We start from the raw sequence: 17,643 nt of genomic DNA, 5'->3' as shown, positions 1-17,643 counted from the left end.
AAGAAAGAGTTGTATGTGATACAATCAAAGTTTTGTCGATCCTAAGGATGCTAAAAGGTATGCTGGCACCAGCGATCCTTCTATGGACTAGAGCAAGCATCTCGGAGTCAGAATATATGCTTTGATGGAGTGATCAAAGCTTTTAGGTTTATACAATGTTTGCTAGAAACTTGTATTTACAAGAAAGTGAGTGGGAGCACTACAACATTTCTGATAAGTATATGTGGATGACATATTGTTGATTTGAAATGATGTAGAATTTCTCGAAAGCATAAATGGTTGTTTGAAGAGTGATTTTCAAAGGAAGACCTGGATAAAGCTGCTTACATATTGGGCATCAGGATCTATAGAAATAGATCAAGACGCCTGATGATACTTTCAAAGAACGCACACCTTGACATGTTTTGAAGGAGTTCAAAATAGATCAGTCAAAGAAGGGGTTCTTACCTGAGTTGTAAGGTGTGAAGTTGAGTAAGACTCAAAGCTTGACCATGGCAGAAGAAAGAGGAAGGACGAAGGTCGTCCCCTATGCTCTTGTCATAGGCTCTATATGGTATGCCATGCTGAGTACCACACCTGGTGTGTGCCTTGCCACATGTCTGGCAAGAGGGTACAAAAGTGATCTAGGACTGGATCACCAGATAGCGGTCAAAATTGTCCTTAGAGGAATAAGGAAATGTTTCTCAGTTATGGAGGTGATAAAAAGTTCGACGTAAAGAGTTACGTCGATGCAAGCTTAACACCTATCCGGATAGCTCTGAGTAGAGATACTAGATACGTATAATGGAGCAACAATTTGGAATAGCTCCAAGTGGAACGTGGTAGCAGCATCTACGATATGACATAAAGTTTTGCGAAATACATAGGGATCTGAATATGGCAAGACCCGTTGACTACAACCTCTCTCACAAGCATAACATGATCAAACCCAGAACTCATTGAGTATTAATCACATAGTGATGTGAACTAGATTAGTGACTCTAGTAAACTCTTTGGATGTTGGTCACATGGCGATGTGACCTGTGAGTGTTAATCACATGGCGATGTGAACTAGATTATTGATTCTAGTGCAAGTGGGAGACTGTTGAAAATATGCCCTAGAGTCAATAATAAATTAGTTATTATTATATTATATTTCATTGTTCATGATAATCGTTTATTATCCATGCTAGAATTGTATTGATAGGAAACTCAGATACATGTGTGGATACATAGACAACACCATGTCCCTAGTAAGCCTCTAGTTGACTAGCTCGTTGATCAATAGATGGTTACGGTTTCCTGACCATGGACATTGGATGTCGTTGATAACGGGATCACATCATTAGGAGAATGATGTGATGGACAAGACCCAATCCTAAGCCTAGCACAAGATCGTGTAGTTCGTATGCTAAAGCTTTTCTAATGTCAAGTATCATTTCCTTAGACCATGAGATTGTGCAACTCCCGGATACCGTAGGAGTGCTTTGGGTGTGCCAAACGTCACAACGTAACTGGGTGGCTATAAAGGTACACTAAGGGTATCTCCGAAAGTGTCTGTTGGGTTGGCACGAATCGAGACTGGGATTTGTCACTCCGTGTAACGGAGAGGTATCTCTGGGCCCACTCGGTAGGACATCATCATAATGTGCACAATGTGACCAAGGAGTTGATCACGGGATGATGTGTTACGGAACGAGTAAAGAGACTTGCCGGTAACGAGATTGAACAAGGTATCGGGATACCGACGATCGAATCTCGAGCAACTATCGTACCGATAGACAAAGGGAATTGTATACGGGATTGATTGAATCCTTGACATCGTGGTTCATCCGATGAGATCATCGTGGAGCATGTGGGAGCCAACATGGGTATCCAAATCCCGCTGTTGGTTATTGACCAGAGAGTTGTCTCGGCCATGTCTGCATGACTCCCGAGCCCGTAGGGTCTACACACTTAAGGTTCGATGACGCTAGGGTTATAGGGAAAGTATGTACGCGGTTACCGAATGTTGTTTGGAGTCCCGGATGAGATCCCGGACGTCACGAGGAGTTCCAGAATGGTCCGGAGGTAAAGATTGATATATAGGAAGTATGGTTTTGGCCACCTGAAGTGTTTCGGGCATCACCGGTAGTGTACTGGGACCACCGGAGGGGTCCGGGGGTCCACCGGGAGGGGCCACGGGCCCCGGAGGCCTACATGGGCCAATAGTGGGAAGGGACCAGCCCCTAGGTGGGCTGGGGCGCCTCCCACCAAGGCCCAAGGCGCCTCCTAGAGGGAAGGAGGGCAAACCCTAGGGCAGATGGGCCCTAAGGCCCACCCCAAGTGCGCCTCCCCCTCTCCCCCTTGTGGCCGCCACCCTAGATGGGATCTAGGGCTGCCGCACCCCTTGGGGTGGGAACCCTAGGTGGGGGCGCAGCCCTCCCTCTCCCCCTATATATAGTGGAGGCAAAGGGGCAGCCCAACACACGAAGTTCTTCCCCTGTTGGCGCAGCCCTACCCCTCTCCCTCCTCGTCTCTCGTAGTGCTTGGCGAAGCCCTGCTGGAGTCCCGCGCTCCTCCACCACCACCACGCCGTCGTGCTGCTGCTGGAAGGAGTCTTCCCCAACCTCTCCTTCTCCCCTTGCTGGATCAAGGCGTAGGAGACGTCACCGGGCTGCACGTGTGTTGAACGCGGAGGCGCCGTTGTTCGACGCTTAGATCGGAATCAACCGCGATCTGAATCGCTACGAGTACGACTCTTTCATCCGCGTTCTTGCGACGCTTCCGCTTAGCGATCTACAAGGGTATGTAGATGCACTCCCCTTTCCCTCGTTGCTAGATTACTTCATAGATTGATCTTGGTGATGCGTAGAAAATTTTAAATTTCTGCTACGATCCCCAACAACATGGTCATAGATAACAAGAGCAAGCCCACAACGATCATGCCACAATTACCTTTGGACATCTCCGTGACCCTCCTCAGCAATGTGGCCCACTTTGGATTCTTAATGTGCATTGGAGTCCGTTACCAAGTTAACAACGTAATAAGTAGTTTTTTGAGGATTATGCTTTCATCGCGTTTTGAAACAGGCAACATCTAGTAGTTTTTTGAGGGTTGATATAGCTAGCCATGCCATTGGACGTTCTATCCACGGATGGTGGGGCATGCAGGGCAGTGAGGAGTACGGAATATGCCAAGCTTGATCCATTCTTCATGATGGTAGACTGTTCTTCTTCATATTCAACAAGCATAAAAAAAATAGCATCAAGAATAGCCAACAAAAGTCTATTATTTCTCAACACCTAAAAATTAGCTCCGATTAAACAGCACAGTCATCTTCTTGCCGTCTTCTGTAATTTCTTGCCATTAACAGCAATGTGGCCGTACCGGATTCAGAGAGCTGTATGCACTCCAACTCCATGATGCGGTTTTAGGAGCATCTGCTAGGACAAACACTTCGGCAAAAACCCTAATCAGAAAAACTACTCCACATCACAATATACATTAATTCAGTCTAACACATGGTAATTGATTTTGGATTAGAACATATGAAAACTGCAACAATCCTACCAGTATTACAACATGTCTAGTAAGTTGATGGCCTAATGCTATCCAGCTCCTCTACAACTAACGCAAACTGGACCCATGTAATACAGATGGCGTGAGTTACACACGCTCTAAAAGTTGATCACCCCTCACCCATACAAGATCACAAGAGGCGTCTCATGGTGTCATCCTCTAATCCATGCATTGGCAACGTAATCGAAGCTGTTAGAAAGACACCACTCCCTTATGACTTTCATAATGTTCAACCTCCATCACATACTCGGCGAGCTCCTGCTACAAGGCGTTATTCATCGGTGCTTGTGAAGACCCACACTGGCGGCTCACATCGAGACCCTGGGTGCCTCTTCGCGTCAAGTTCTTCCTATGGCTGGCCATGCAAGACCGTTGTTGGACCGCGGAGCGTCTAGCCCGTCACGGTCTACCGCATGAGGAGGCATGTGCACTATGTGATCAAGAAATGGAGACCATGCAGCATCTCCTAGCAGGCTGCTCATTCTCTCGACAAGTATGGCACGAGATCCTCGGTTGGGTTCGCGCCTCGGTCAACCTCCCCAACCCCGACACGCCCTTCCAGACTTGTTGGAGCTCTTCCCACGACCACACGCCAGCCTCCATGTGCAAGGGTCTGTCCTCCCGCATCATACTGACGGCATGGTGGCTCCGGAAAACACCACAATGGATGCATCTTTGATGGAGCCAGACCATCGATCACCCTCATCTCCGATACCATCAAGGACGAGACGCGCCTATGGGCTAAGGCGGGCTCTAACGGGTTACAAAACATCATCCCCAGCGTGTAATTCTTAGTTTTGGTTTTGGGGCTGGGCAACCCCCTTGATCTAGTCTACCCCTACACTTGTGCACCATGCCTCTAGTGTACATGGCCTTGTAAGCGTTGCAACCACATACTTGTACTCTTCTTCTATCAATGAAAAGATACACAGCTTGCGTATTCACAAAAACAAAATAATGTCCAACCTTGCCACGCAACTCTCTTGCTACTTTCAAAAAAATATTTGTGGTCCTCACAAGCTCCATCCAAGTGAAGGAATTCAACACGATTTTTCTTCCCCTCATCCGACATAATAATCCAGCGGCTAGCCAAGAACATTATCTTCACAAGGAACTCCACTGCTACAAAGGAAGCGTTGCAGCCTACATACACCGCAGTCGCCGTGGATGACCCTTCATTCATCATCAACCAAAGAAGCATTGTCTTCTTCGCCCCACGATCTCCAAATCCACGACTAATGGCAGAAAGCCTGTCACCATTTATTCTCGACGACATTCGAGATCACCCTTCCCCACATCAACAGGAGCCTCAAGGTAGGAGAAGGGCTTCCACTCATCATCACATCTACCTACATTGGCCTCATGAACACATCCACTAACAGTGATGTGACGAATTGGTTTGCCGTCGTGGAGTGGGACGGTGGTGGATCATAGTGTGGACGAGTAGGGGGCAAATGCCCCCCCCCCCCTCTTAATGTTTGCTCTGCCTAACAAGTGTTCCAACTAGGTATTTCTCGCTCCTTCCCTACTAATATGTTCCTTTTAAAGTCATGACTCCGCTACTAGAGTGAGACACTGTTAAACAAGACTACAACCTCGGCTATAACCATGTTAGTTTTGATGTCAACGGCGTTCACTCCTCTGCGACGCCTCCCCCGCTTCCTTGTTTTTCCATCTCAACGATGGGACGATGATATCTTACATTTGTGTGGATCGACTTCAATATCACCTCGCGGATTATCTTACTACACATGGTCACAGATAACAAGAGCAAGCCCACCACGATCATGCCACAATTACCTTTGGACATCTCCGTGACCCTCCTCAGCAATGTGGCCCACTTTGGATTCTTAATGTGCATTGGAGTCCGTTACCAAGTTAACAACGTAATAAGTTGGAACATGGTAGTGGAGCGGCTTGACGACCGCTCCAAGAAGACCCGTCTGCCTAGCTAAAAGATAGTAAACATCGTTGACTTCCCTGCACCACGGACCTACACTCGGCCTTTTTGTGTTGTTATGATATCCATAATGAAGAAGAGGAGCAACAAGGTTGGGACCGCCCATTGATCCAAGGAACGTCATGGGGGTGTTGAAGGTGTTATAGTAGAAAGAGCTTAACGATCTGACCATGAACTTTGATGAGCGATGAGGCTAGGACAGTGAGGGTCGTCCCCTCCGCCCGATGCTCCTATCGATGATAGTGGAGCATCTTGACGATCACTCCAGGAAGACTGGTATGTCTAGGGATCGCAATTCGCTTGCCCTATGTGGTCGCCATTGTAATGCTCCAGCTTTTCATTGTCATTCCTATATTCATAAAGAAGAGGAGGAGCAAGGAACAACAAGGTCAGGGCACCATTGACCCGAGGAGCATCACAAGGGACGGGACGGGGAAATGATGCTTGGATGGGAAGGGTTTGAGTACGACACAACAGTGTGGTTGTCACTGGGAGAGAAGCTGGTACAAACGCCCTTGATTAGAAGTGTACATATACGCTTCGTGCTTTGCTCATGCGACACCTCCTCCACCTGGGGTGAAGGTAAAGGTTGAAACAGTACGTTCTCGCAACAACGGTGATGACGTCATCGTGCCCTTGGCAACTCCGGACAAAGCTAATACGTAAAGTAAATAAAAAAGGAGTGAGTACATACGCAAGTCATTATTGCTGGTCACACTTCTCACAAAGCTTCTTGAACCCCATACTGCAGGTGGGCATAACCCTCCTTTATCTTCCTTTTTATCCAACTCAACGCAAATGTGACGTGGCAACTCTTAGAGCAACTCCAACGGGCCGACCCAAATAGAAGGCACATTTGTCCTTTTTTATCTATTTGGGTCGGCCGCCCGTCCGGCGTCCGCCAATTTTGCATTTGGGTCGGCATTGCGCCCAACGCGCCGACTCATTTCATGTCCGCATTCAACTTTTTTTAAAGGCCCGCGACCGATCATGCCAGCGGCCATGTCTCATGCCGGCACCATGCCAACGCCGGCATACAATGCCGGCTTCAGAAAATATCATCACAGTTCATGCTGGCGCACTCGCCAGCCGGCCGACACACATGCCAGCACACAAAAAAGGGGTGGGACTTGAGTTCGACCATGCCGTGGTCATGCGGGCACACCTGCCAGCATACAAAAAGATGGCGCTCGCTGCCATAGATCACTCGTCGTCGAAGTTGAGCATGTCGGCCTGCATCTTCTTAAACCACGACCTCTTTCTTGGCAACACGGTGTTGAGATCCACCTTCATGATCTCCACCCCGGCCATCATGCTCGCAAGAGCCACTTCTTTCACCTTGGTCTTGGCGTTGGCGGCCTCGATCTCTAGCAACTTGGCTTGCTTCTCCGCCTCTAGCTCGAACATCTTGGCTTGCTTGTCGGCGTCCAGCTCAAGCCTCCCCCTTTGGATCTCCATGAAAGCATCCATTTGCTCCGTCTTGAAACGCCGGTGCTCCTCCTCCCTTGAGTCCTTCTTATTCATCATGCCGCCCACGCTTGCGATCAAGGCATTGGTGGTCGCATCTCGCTGTCCTCCTTCTTGGAGTTGGTCTTCCCCCACGGCCGTGCCGGCACGCCCTCCCCAACATCCTCCACGGCTTTCTTCCCCCGCACGACTTGAGTGCGGCATATTGCGCCTTGAACTTCTCCTCGTCCTTGATGACTCGATAGCAATGGGAGAGGTTGAAGCACTTGTCATTGTGTTGAACCTTGAATGCCTCCAAAGCTTGAAATGCCTACAAAATGTTTCCATGCAAGCATATGGGCAAGTGATATGCAAATGAACACGCAAAGGATGAACTTGATGACACAAAAGAGGGCTGCTTGCTAGTATACCATGTCTTGCATGCCGATGCCGCTCACGGGGCGGGCTTTGACGCTCTCAAGAGTAGCGCAAAACTTGTCGCACTCTTGTTGGATCACCCTCCACCGCTTGGAAATGGAGACCCACCCGCGCATGCTCACAAATTGGTAAGGCGGAAACTTCTTGCACTCATGAAACTCTCGGTGAACACGAATCCAAAAGGTTGAATGCTTTTGCTCGGCGCCCGTATTGGGGTCTTGTCCAATGTCTTGCCAACACATGCAAAGAAGCTTGTCCTCGGCCGCCGTGTACGCCTTCGTGCGCTTGCTCTTGCGCTTTGGCTTAGGACCGGCAGCTTGGTTCGCGAGCTCGTCCTCGAACAAAGGCTCCAATTCGATGTCGCACTCGTCCTCTTCCTCTAGCCCGTAGTCGTCCGGGAACTCGTGGTGGATGGGGAAGCCGTCCAGGTCGATGCCGACCTGATCACGCATGAAGGCCGCCTGATCGGGATCATAGCCAGCGGCCAGCGTGAACGCCCCGCGGCCGTCCTAGCTTTGTGTCTCGTCGGGATCGTAGCCAGCGGCCGGCGCACCGCCCTCGAAGATGAGGTTATTCATGTAGTCCTCGTCGACAGCGGACGATATTTCCTCGAACAGGTTGCGGGCGCTCGGGAGCACGGCGGCCGGCATCTGCCGCGCGCGTTTCCTCGCGCCGCCGGATGACGAGCCACCGGCTACCGGGGTGGCATTGAGGTCGATGGGCACGGGCGCGGGCGTGGAAGGCGCGACCACGCTCACGTCGGGCGAGCACTCCCCGGAAAGGCGGGAGGCCTGCGGGTAGACGTGGAAGCCGGGGATCAGGTTGCAAGCTGACGCGCGGAGCGAGTCGGGCAGCACCATCCGAAGAAACGCCGACGAGCCGGTGCTGGCCACGGCGACGGCGGCTTGGACGAGGCCGTGCTGGCTAGGGTTTAACCCTAGCATGTAGAGCGCCTCCCTCGTTGCCGCCGCGACGCAGGCGTTGGTGACCTCCTGCTGCGCGGCGGCAATGACGGCCGCCTGCGCGGCGACCTCATCCCTCGCGTCCGCGGCGTGCCTTCGGCCCTTCCTCTTGGCCGACTCCCTTGCCCGTTGTTCGGGTGTCAGCGCCTTCTTTGGCTTGGTCGCGGCGGCAGTCTTGCGCGGGGCACGAGGATTGTCTTTCCCGGAGAGGGCGGCGGGGTCGGACGAGGCGAGGGAGGCGAGGCCGGCGGCGGCAGCGTCGAGGTCAATGGCGTCGTCCATGGCTCGTTGGGGCGGGAGCGCGTGTGAGTGGGAGTGTTTTTGGCAAAAAGGGTGGGGAAATTATGATGGTTGCCACCGACCAACGGGCCCGGGGGAGGAGTAGGCGCGCGCCGTCCGTCTCCTGCCCGCGCCGACGCAAATCAGGCTCAAAATTGGGCCGGAAATGGGTCACCATGCGGACGCCAAGCGGACATTTGGGTCGGCGCGTTCAGCCGCCTTTTTTGTCCGTGCCGACCCAAACAGACGGCGGCGGACGAAATGAGTCGCCCCATTAGAGTTGCTCTTACAACCTGTTTATGTCACTCTAATATGTCACCCTTACTGCCTTACACCCCGTTTACGTCACTTTATTATACTTGCTCTAAACGTGACCCAGCGTGCGGCTCGTTGTACTCTCACAATTTGCACACAGAAGGAACATTGCGAGCACAGAGGGCGGGCAGAAGGTAGCGCAAAAGATGAGGTTGCCATCTGGCAAGTTATTCCTCCATGGCCACCTGCTCTTGCCATCCAAGCAGAGCCTAGCATAAGCATCGCTGAAGCTTATGGACCTTGAATTTATCAGCACAACCTCGCAACGATTTCTGCTCCTGTTATTACAACAAACAAACATGTCTAGCGAATTATATCTCGCAATTTCTACTCCTATTACAACCCGCGTGGGCCGGGATCGGATTCCTGCGGTACACATGGAGTGAGATGCTCTAGTATTTGTACATCAACAAACAAACATTTTTTCACACTGCTAAGCTAAAAAGAGCAAACACACTCACTCTATGCACGCTGCTCTACTACACACGCCAGGGAGGATGGGAGGGTCGCTCATCCCCGATCCACCATTTCCACGGCATGTCAGATCTGAGCACTCCTTACCCGGCCCAGTCGTCATCGCTATCATCGTCCTCCTCCTCGCCCATGTCGTCGTCCTGTAATGCCGCTGCGATTAGGTACATACGCCAGGAGGCACAGTAACTTGATGTATAGCGCGCGCGTGCACACACACACAATAACAAACAAAAAACATAAAACAGGGGGCAGATACGGGCCCTTCCCATCATCTGCCTCATGCGTCACACATGTAATTTCCTCTAGAGCAGAAGCCGACAAGAGTCAGTTAGTTACCTGATAGGATTCATCAGAGAGCTCCTCGTCTACCTGTGACACGAAACGGAAACACAACTCCTTCAGCTTCACAGGCATGCACACATTTTGGCACACAAAATATGTTATAAGTTCCAAAAAGTAGTACCTTTGCCTTTTTCTTTTTCCTGGATCCGCTTGCTACATTTTTCATGCAATAATATATTAAAGAGTCAGTCAGTCAGTCAGTCATACACCATGAATATATACAATTTCCAAGGGAAAACTGAGAGCAAGAGGTATGCTGACAAAATGAATATATATCGTCTGTCACGCACCACAAAAATGACTTCTTCCCCAACCCCTGGCACCGCTAGTGAACAAGCTTTACCCATGAAACTCTTTAATAAAAGACTTAACTGAACTGATAGCACCTATCACAACATGGAAGTGGCTTCTTCACCAGGTGTTGGCCCAAAAATAAAAGTATGATAAACAAGACTTTAGCCCCGCAAAAGGTTCCATATTTTTTTAATGTATCTCATAGGAACACCGCAAGTCTTCCGTATTTAGCAGTAAACTTCATCAATATAAAAAGCACAGCGATCCATTTTATTTCTAACATGTTCTCGGTGCTAACTTAACACACAATGAGTGACAGACATTAGAAACCCAAAATGGTTTGACAAATAGCTTCAAGTTTTAAAGCTTCTCAATACAGAGCCTTTGGCATGTTCCAGTTTTGACTTAACACACAATGAACGGCAAGTCATTAGAAGCCCAAATGGTTCAACAAATAACTTCAGGATTTAGAACTCCTCTATACAGAGCTTTTGGCTTGTTTCAGGCCTAATCTTCTCCAGCAAGAATGGCCCACAGAAGGTTAGACCAAATTCTCACAGTAAAGTTTGTATTATAAGATAAAAACAGACTTGGTTTGGTACTGTATTTAAGTGCCTTCTATTTCTGGACATTGCAGCACTAACAAATGTATCCATCCAATAGTCAACTCTATCTTCATTTATACAAAATGTCAAATATACCAGTTACCTTCGTTGATACAAAGGCAAAGCAATCCGTTTTAACTCTATTGTTGATTCATAATTATGTCGCAACAGGCATTGAGCGACAGATTTTAGAATCCAAAATAGTTCAACAAATAGTTTCATCTTTCAAATCAACTCTGTAGAGCCTTTTTGGCTTCTAATTTTTTTCCCCGAGAATGGACTTAGAAGCTTAGAACAAATTCTTACACTAAAGCTTGTAATATAAGATGCTTCTCACAACAGACTTGGTTCTTACCTTCCTTCTTTGCTGCTGACTGTTTTCCCTTTGGGGTTCCTCGCTGCTTCTTAGCAGGAGCTGCATCATCATCCTGTAACATCGTTGTGATTGGTTAGGTAGGCCAAGAGGCACAAATAACATCATCATAATGAAAAGAGCAACACATAAACAAGGGGTCCAAACACGGGAGCGCTGAGACCATCAGATGTCTTTGCAATCATGTCCATATGAGTGAAATCTGGCATGTAATTTCCTCTAGAACAAATATTGGTAAGAGGACGATTTTGCAGTATCACAGCTGATTAAGTCACCTGAGAGGGATCACCCGAGAGCTCTTCAATTTCATCTTCTTCTACCTGTGACACAAAATGGAAAAGGCGGAAGGCCTTCAGTTTCACAGGTACGCATTCAGCAAAGAAAACAATGAGCAGCATTTTAAATAAAAAATCACTGCTAATTGTCGTTAAAATACTCATCTATTAAAGTAAAATGACCAATATTAAAGTTCCAAAAAGTACCTTTGCTTTTTGCTTTTTCTGAGATCCACTTGCTGCATTCATGTAATATACAGGTCAGTCATATACCATGAATACTACCAGTAATGCAATTTTATAAGGGAAAAAAAGAGCAAAAGTTAAGCTGACAAAAGAATAGATTACAGGCCACTAACACACACTAAAGTGAGTTTTCTCCAAGCCCTGGCACGGTAGCGAAAAATTCTAGACTGGCTTTGCCCATGAAGGTTCTAAAAGAGTAATTGACAGCACCTCTCAAAACATGGAACTGCCTTCTTCACAAAGCCTTGCCGCCACTAGTAAAAGTATTTTAAACAAGCCTCTCCACGCCCCCCCCCCCCCCCCCTCCCTCTGAAGTTATGCTAACTAATAACTAAAACAGTGTGTGATAAAAGAAAAACCGCAAGTCTTTTTGATATACCAGGTAGCTTCATTAATATAAAAGCACAGGAATCCACTTTAATTCCAACATATTCAGAGTTCTAACTTGACAGCCAATTAATGACAGACTTTACAAACCAGGAATGGTTCAACAAATAGCTTCAACCTTTATAACTCCTCTATATAGAGCCTTTCGCTTGTTTGAGGTCTAACCTTTTGCACTAGGAGTGGCCATAGAAGCCTGGACCAAATTCTCACACTAAAGCTTGCAATATAAGTATCGTAAACAATATATGGCAGACTCATGAAACCCCAAACGGTTCATCAAATAGTTTCAAAATTTTAAACTCCTCTATATAAAGGCATTTGGCTTGTTCGAGGCATAGTATTTTTCACCAAGAATGGCCTTCAGATGCTTAGACCAAATTTTCACAGAAAAGTTTCAAATGTTAAAACTCCACTAAATAGACATTTGGCTTGTTTGAGGCCTAGTCTTTTCCACCAAGAATGGCCTCCAGAAGCTTAGAGCAAATTCTCACAGAAAAGTTTCTCATATAAGATGTTTCTGACAACAGAGTTTGCTACTGTATTTAAGTGCCTTCTCTCCCCAGCCTTTGGTACCACTAACATAAATGTATCCATCCAAAATAGGCCCTTAACCCAACATAGTTTCATATTTCAAATCTAATCCATGCAGTGCATTTGGCTTGTCTGGGACCTAATATTTTCCACTGAGAATGGTCTTACAAGCATAGACCAAATTCATACACTAAAACTTGAGCTTTGTAACAACAGACTTGCTTTTGGTACAGTACTTACCTTCCTTCTTCGCTGGTGACTGTTTTTTCGTTGGAGTTGCTCGCGGCTTCTTAGCAGCAGGACCTACAAGACAGTAACAAAAATTGGAGCTTTCTCACGAAATACGATAAAATTTCAGGAACCTAGGAACGTAGAGTATGACGACCTTTTGTAGCTGGAGATCCTTTAGGACTTCTTGTAGTTGTAGGTCTCTGAAATATAAATCTTTTTGTCAAATGCCGAGTTTAATTTTTTGATATTAAGACAGCCAAACAGATAATGTTCATCAGAAGAGAGGGGATACAAGAACTAAAACTAGAGTTCACCTTCGTAGATCCAAACAAAAAACACCTTTTATCAAAAGAAAACTACAAATCTAAGAGGCTTTGCACTTTCACCTTTTTTTCTTCTGCTTTTTTAAACATGGTAGACAAATTAGCCTGAACAAGTGGTTGCTTCTTGATAGAAAGAGACTCTGCTGGAGAATCTTCAGGTTTAATGTCTTCACTTGGGATTTCCTCCTTAATGTCTTCACCTGGGATTTCTTCCTTAATTTCTTCAGTCTTCATCTGCCGCGAATGTAGAAAGCATAATAAGTACGGAAGTCCTCAACGAAAGAAAGATTTGTACTGTTACCTTCTCATCCAAGTCCTCAGCAAACTCAATCTCAGTGTCACTTTCAGCCGAATCTCCTCCAGCGAGCTCTGCGAACCTGTATAAAGTGCCAAAGAATTTGTCAAGTACTTTGGAGGAAAGAAAAACATAGATCACAGAATAGCTATAGAATGGGAGCAAACAAATCCTTCCAGGAGTCTATTTCCTGGCAACTAAGCAAACTAGAGCCGCCTAGCACATTTCGGTCACTTGCTAAAACCAACAACAAATGTTGGAAGAGACTTACTTGAAGGTCTTCCCAGCAGTTCTGGCAGATTTCCTAACAGGTGTATCACTCGTAGTCTGCGTGCCAATCTCATCCTTAACATCTGAATCCTCTGAATCGGCATCGGATTCATACTCTGGTGTGTGGGGCTCTGGTGTGCGGGGCTCTGCTGTGCGGGGCACAGCGGCCTGCTTTCTGGGTTTATTTACTGTAACTACCTCGCCACTGGCAGCACCTGCCCCGCCTTTAAAATCAACATCTTCCGCAGCCTAGCAAAACGAAGAATCATACGCAAAACCCAATTGCATCAGAGAGGAGCAGAAAACATAGACGGACGGGTTGCTATGCATACAGCATACACACATACATTCTGCATCTCTTTCGGAAACTCGAGTTTGAGCTCGTCGGGGTTCTCCTCCTTCGTCCCGACCCACCAGGCTTCGGAAAACACAATCTGCCAAGAGATTGACAATTTCAGGACAGATTTAGTTCCTTCGACGACCGAATTGGAGTACTTCAGCTAAACAATTGGGAATGAGCATAATGTAAGTTGGAGCTTTGGGTGAAAGGCTGACAGACCATGCTCTCGAAGACGTCCTCGCAGGCGACGCCCTTGGCGGATCTGGTCATCTGCAGCGTGAGGTACTTGTTCTTGGGGTACACGTGCGTGCCCAGCAGCTTCATCCTCCCCTGCGACCGACCGACCGGCCGAGACAAAGATCCAAGCTTGCATCACAAAATTCATGGAAAAAGCTACAGAATTCGACGGACGGATGGCATTTGGGGGCCGGGGGAACCTGCGGGAACTCGAGGTAGAGGACGGGGTTCTTGGTGCCGAGGTCGGCGAGCTCCCCGACGCGGCCGCCGGCGGCGACGGGCGCGAGGAGGCCGGGGAAGGAGAATAGGAAGCGGCCTCTGCGCTGGCCCCGCGGCCGCACGATGTCGCGCCCCTGCAGCCGCGCCACGGCGCCGGACGGCGGCAGCGCCGCCCGCGGCGCCGCCGGCTCGCCGCGCTGCAGCAGGCCCTTGGAGAAGGCCAGCGACCGCAGGCGCCTCCGCTCCTCCGCCTCCGGGCCGGCTGCCGCAGCCGCGGCCGGCTTCTTCGCCACCATCCCCGGCCGCCGCGCTGGCTAGGGTTCAGGCGGGATCTGAGATTTTTTTTTTTTCAGAGAAGCGTAGACGGAGACTGATGAACTTGTGAGCGGCGAGACGAAGGAGACGGCATCCAAATGGGCCGAAAAAAACCAACTGGGCCGCATCATGTCGAGCCCAGTTAGCTGGCCTGCTACAGCGCTACGGACGCTTCAAGCCCAAGTATAGTGTATGCATGAAATCGTATCCCACTCTCTTTTTTTCTTCATGAAATCGTATTCTCCCTATCTAACAAATATACAGACAATCAGATATGCAGAAAAAAAGGTCTGCATCTTTTTAAAACATATTGTAGAAAATATTCATGTGCCGCAAAAGAGTCCACCTATCTCAAAATAAAAAAAAAGTTCTTGTACATCAAAAACTTATTTTTTTTAAACATAATTTTTCATGAGAAAAATAGATAATCTTCATATGTGCCAAGGATTTTTTCATGTTTTCAAATATATTTGTGTGTTTCAAATAGTGTTAATGTATGTATCTCATGTAAAAATATTCATGAATTTGCCCCGTACATGTATGCATAATGAGAGTGTTGATCATTTATTCTTGAAATGTTCCATGGCAAAAATGATGTAGAATATTATTCAATATGCTTTTGATATAAAATAAGTACCTAACAGTACCCAGGATTTGTTTGGTGTTTGGTTGAAACAGTTTGGGAAAATGGAAAAATCTCTAGTGGCTGTAGGGATTTCATCAGTTTTCAGGACTATTTGGAAAATTAGAAGCAATGTGGTTTTTGATAAGTAAAAGATATGTAATCCTTGTATATCTGTTAACATGATGATAAAAATGTTACATGATTGGCTCGTGATGCAGATAAACCCAAGAAGTCAAAGAATAATGGCGGAGGGCATAAGAAGAGTTGAGCAGATTGCGGGGACATCTTTCGAGGTTAGAACAACTTAATGTTGATTTTTCTTTTCTCTTTCTCTTTTCTACAATACAGGCTTTCCATAAGGTGGTCCGCAGCTGGGCCTAAAAGAAATTCATGATTGCATGGTAGGTAGAGCTGTATGATCTGGCGGCATTCACTTTCTGTGCTCCTTTGTCCATTTGAAAATAATGTTGGTAGGTTTTGTCATAAGGTCAGCATAGCTAAATAGTATGGAGAATGTCGTAGTGCAAATCTGTTCTTCCAGGGCCCATCTCATTCTTTTGAAAAGAACTAGTTTGAGAGATCGAGAATATCAAATGGATCATGCTTGCTGCATATTATATTTTTAGAACTTTTATGACTGAAGGAAGGAGGACTGACTACTTTAATCATATGGAGAGGGTTCCTGACAGTCTCGAGGCCTTAGCTTGGGTTGCGCTCTTTGGAAAAGATTGTGGATAGTGAAATTGCTTCATTGGCTTCGATTTTGAGTCTCGTCAAAGTTATATAAGTTTGTCCCCTGATTTCCTTTTATTTTCCTCTGTAAGGCATGAGTTTCTCAACAACACATGTTGAAGAAAGTTGGCACATGTTAACCATTTGTAGACCATGAAATAGCTTTTACTTTTCTTCAGGGTATATATCCTTGTCCTTGGTATCTGGTTATCTGCTGGTTGGGACTGGGTTTATTTGTATGGCTGCGGGAGAAGCCGGGAAGGTGGGGCTGAGCAGAAGGAGGACAGATCTATGGTGGTGATCTATTGTGGGGTGGGAGAAGGATCTGCGTGGGGAGAGTGGTATCTCGCATCTCTCTCGTAGTTTACGCTCGATTGATCAAGTATTGTCTTGTACAGGTATCATGAAATTAGACAAGTAGAAAATGACTATTTATCTTCCCTTGGCTCAATTAATTTGTAGCATTTTCTCTGTCTTTTATGATTGCCACCGACAACTTCGTTTGCATCAAATTTAGCATCAGTTTTCAAGTATTTTAGTCTCCCATTTTTTGGTGTATTGGTGTGAAACCCTCCCAAAGTTTTCAAGTATTTTAGTCTCCCATTTTTTGCAATATAGAAAGTCTCATGTTACATTTCTTCTGCAATCTTATTTATAGCCAGGATTGTAGTACATGTTCGGTTTAGTGCTCCTGGCAGCAATATTTAGTTGTTCGTATCTGCGGACCACAGTGCATGCATGGTTGGCGACCACCGCCTGGTGTGCGGTGTCAGGGCCGTCTCCAGGAATTCGAGGCCCAGTACGAAACACAAAATGGGGGCCCTAAAATTTGGGTGCATAGTTGTTACTTCATGTATGATTTGTCTGTTTTATTAACCAAAAATATAATATAGTGGCTTCAAGCACTACATGACTTGTAGTTTTACAAAGACAATAAAACAAAAGAAGACCAATCCTTAAATTTGAAATGATTGTCTATATTGAAAATCTTGGATGCGTGACAACATGAGCAAACAACAAATCCATGGATGAACCTACGTGTATGTACAGAAAAGATGATAACAATAATTATTATATGTATTAAAAAAAGAATGAGAACAGAGGGGAGCCTCCCCTCTGTCTTATTCTTATAAGAATAATAATACTTATTATTATAAGAATTCAATATAGTGTTTACAAGATGAACAGATGTGTAAAAATTATAATTATTCAATATATTGTTTGCCAACATAAATATGTAAAATATAAATATTCAACAGGAAAATGTAACATAAATTAGATAGGATTTTCCAAAATAAATTTGATAGGGTATTGGCTTAGGTACACCTAATTGATGAAGTAGTGGAATTAGTCAGTGTTATAGACTAGCTCTCCGCCAACGGCTGCTTCTGGTTGGCGCCTCTAGCCGTGAATGAGAAAAGACGTCTACACGCGAAACAACAGCTCTTGTTTTTCAGAAAAAATCCAAAAAAAGAGAGAGAAAGCAAAAACAGATCTCACGGGATTTGTAATTTTTTTTCCTTTTCGATTGAGGGGCTCACGGGGGTGTGCTTCGAGCGATCAAACCAGACAAATTCCAGCGACCAGC

At 46.5% G+C, this 17,643-nt stretch overlaps 1 protein-coding gene and 1 pseudogene across 2 annotated transcripts; both read right to left on the bottom strand.

Annotated features, from left to right (window-relative positions):
• Positions 1 to 7,369: 7,369 nt before the first annotated feature.
• On the bottom strand, positions 7,370 to 8,629 carry LOC125519596 (uncharacterized; annotated as a pseudogene).
• A 557-nt stretch (positions 8,630 to 9,186) lies between these two features.
• On the bottom strand, positions 9,187 to 14,761 carry LOC125520169 (DNA-binding protein RHL1). 2 transcript variants are annotated; one of them, XM_048685008.2, is made up of 14 exons: positions 14,365 to 14,759; positions 14,147 to 14,257; positions 13,935 to 14,021; positions 13,589 to 13,836; positions 13,324 to 13,399; positions 13,086 to 13,256; positions 12,854 to 12,899; positions 12,709 to 12,771; positions 11,512 to 11,543; positions 11,305 to 11,349; positions 11,012 to 11,084; positions 9,879 to 9,910; positions 9,752 to 9,784; positions 9,187 to 9,555 (listed from the first exon to the last, which is right to left on the bottom strand). In XM_048685008.2, exons 1-14 carry the CDS (start codon positions 14,677 to 14,679, stop codon positions 9,499 to 9,501), a joined length of 1,389 nt encoding a protein of 462 aa, XP_048540965.1. In that variant the 5' UTR covers positions 14,680 to 14,759; the 3' UTR covers positions 9,187 to 9,498. The 2 variants fall into 2 exon arrangements, with proteins under 2 accessions (XP_048540965.1, XP_087390708.1); XM_087534582.1 differs by having other exon boundaries at positions 9,752 to 9,910; positions 14,365 to 14,761.
• Between the last annotated feature and the right edge of the window lie 2,882 nt (positions 14,762 to 17,643).

Source organism: Triticum urartu, chromosome 7A (genome assembly GCF_056163025.1).
Source record: "Triticum urartu cultivar PI428250 chromosome 7A, HENAU_Tu73, whole genome shotgun sequence".
Lineage (NCBI taxonomy): Eukaryota > Viridiplantae > Streptophyta > Magnoliopsida > Poales > Poaceae > Triticum > Triticum urartu.
The sequence above is the reverse complement of the archived record's forward strand: the minus strand, read 5'-3'. Positions and strand labels throughout refer to the sequence as shown.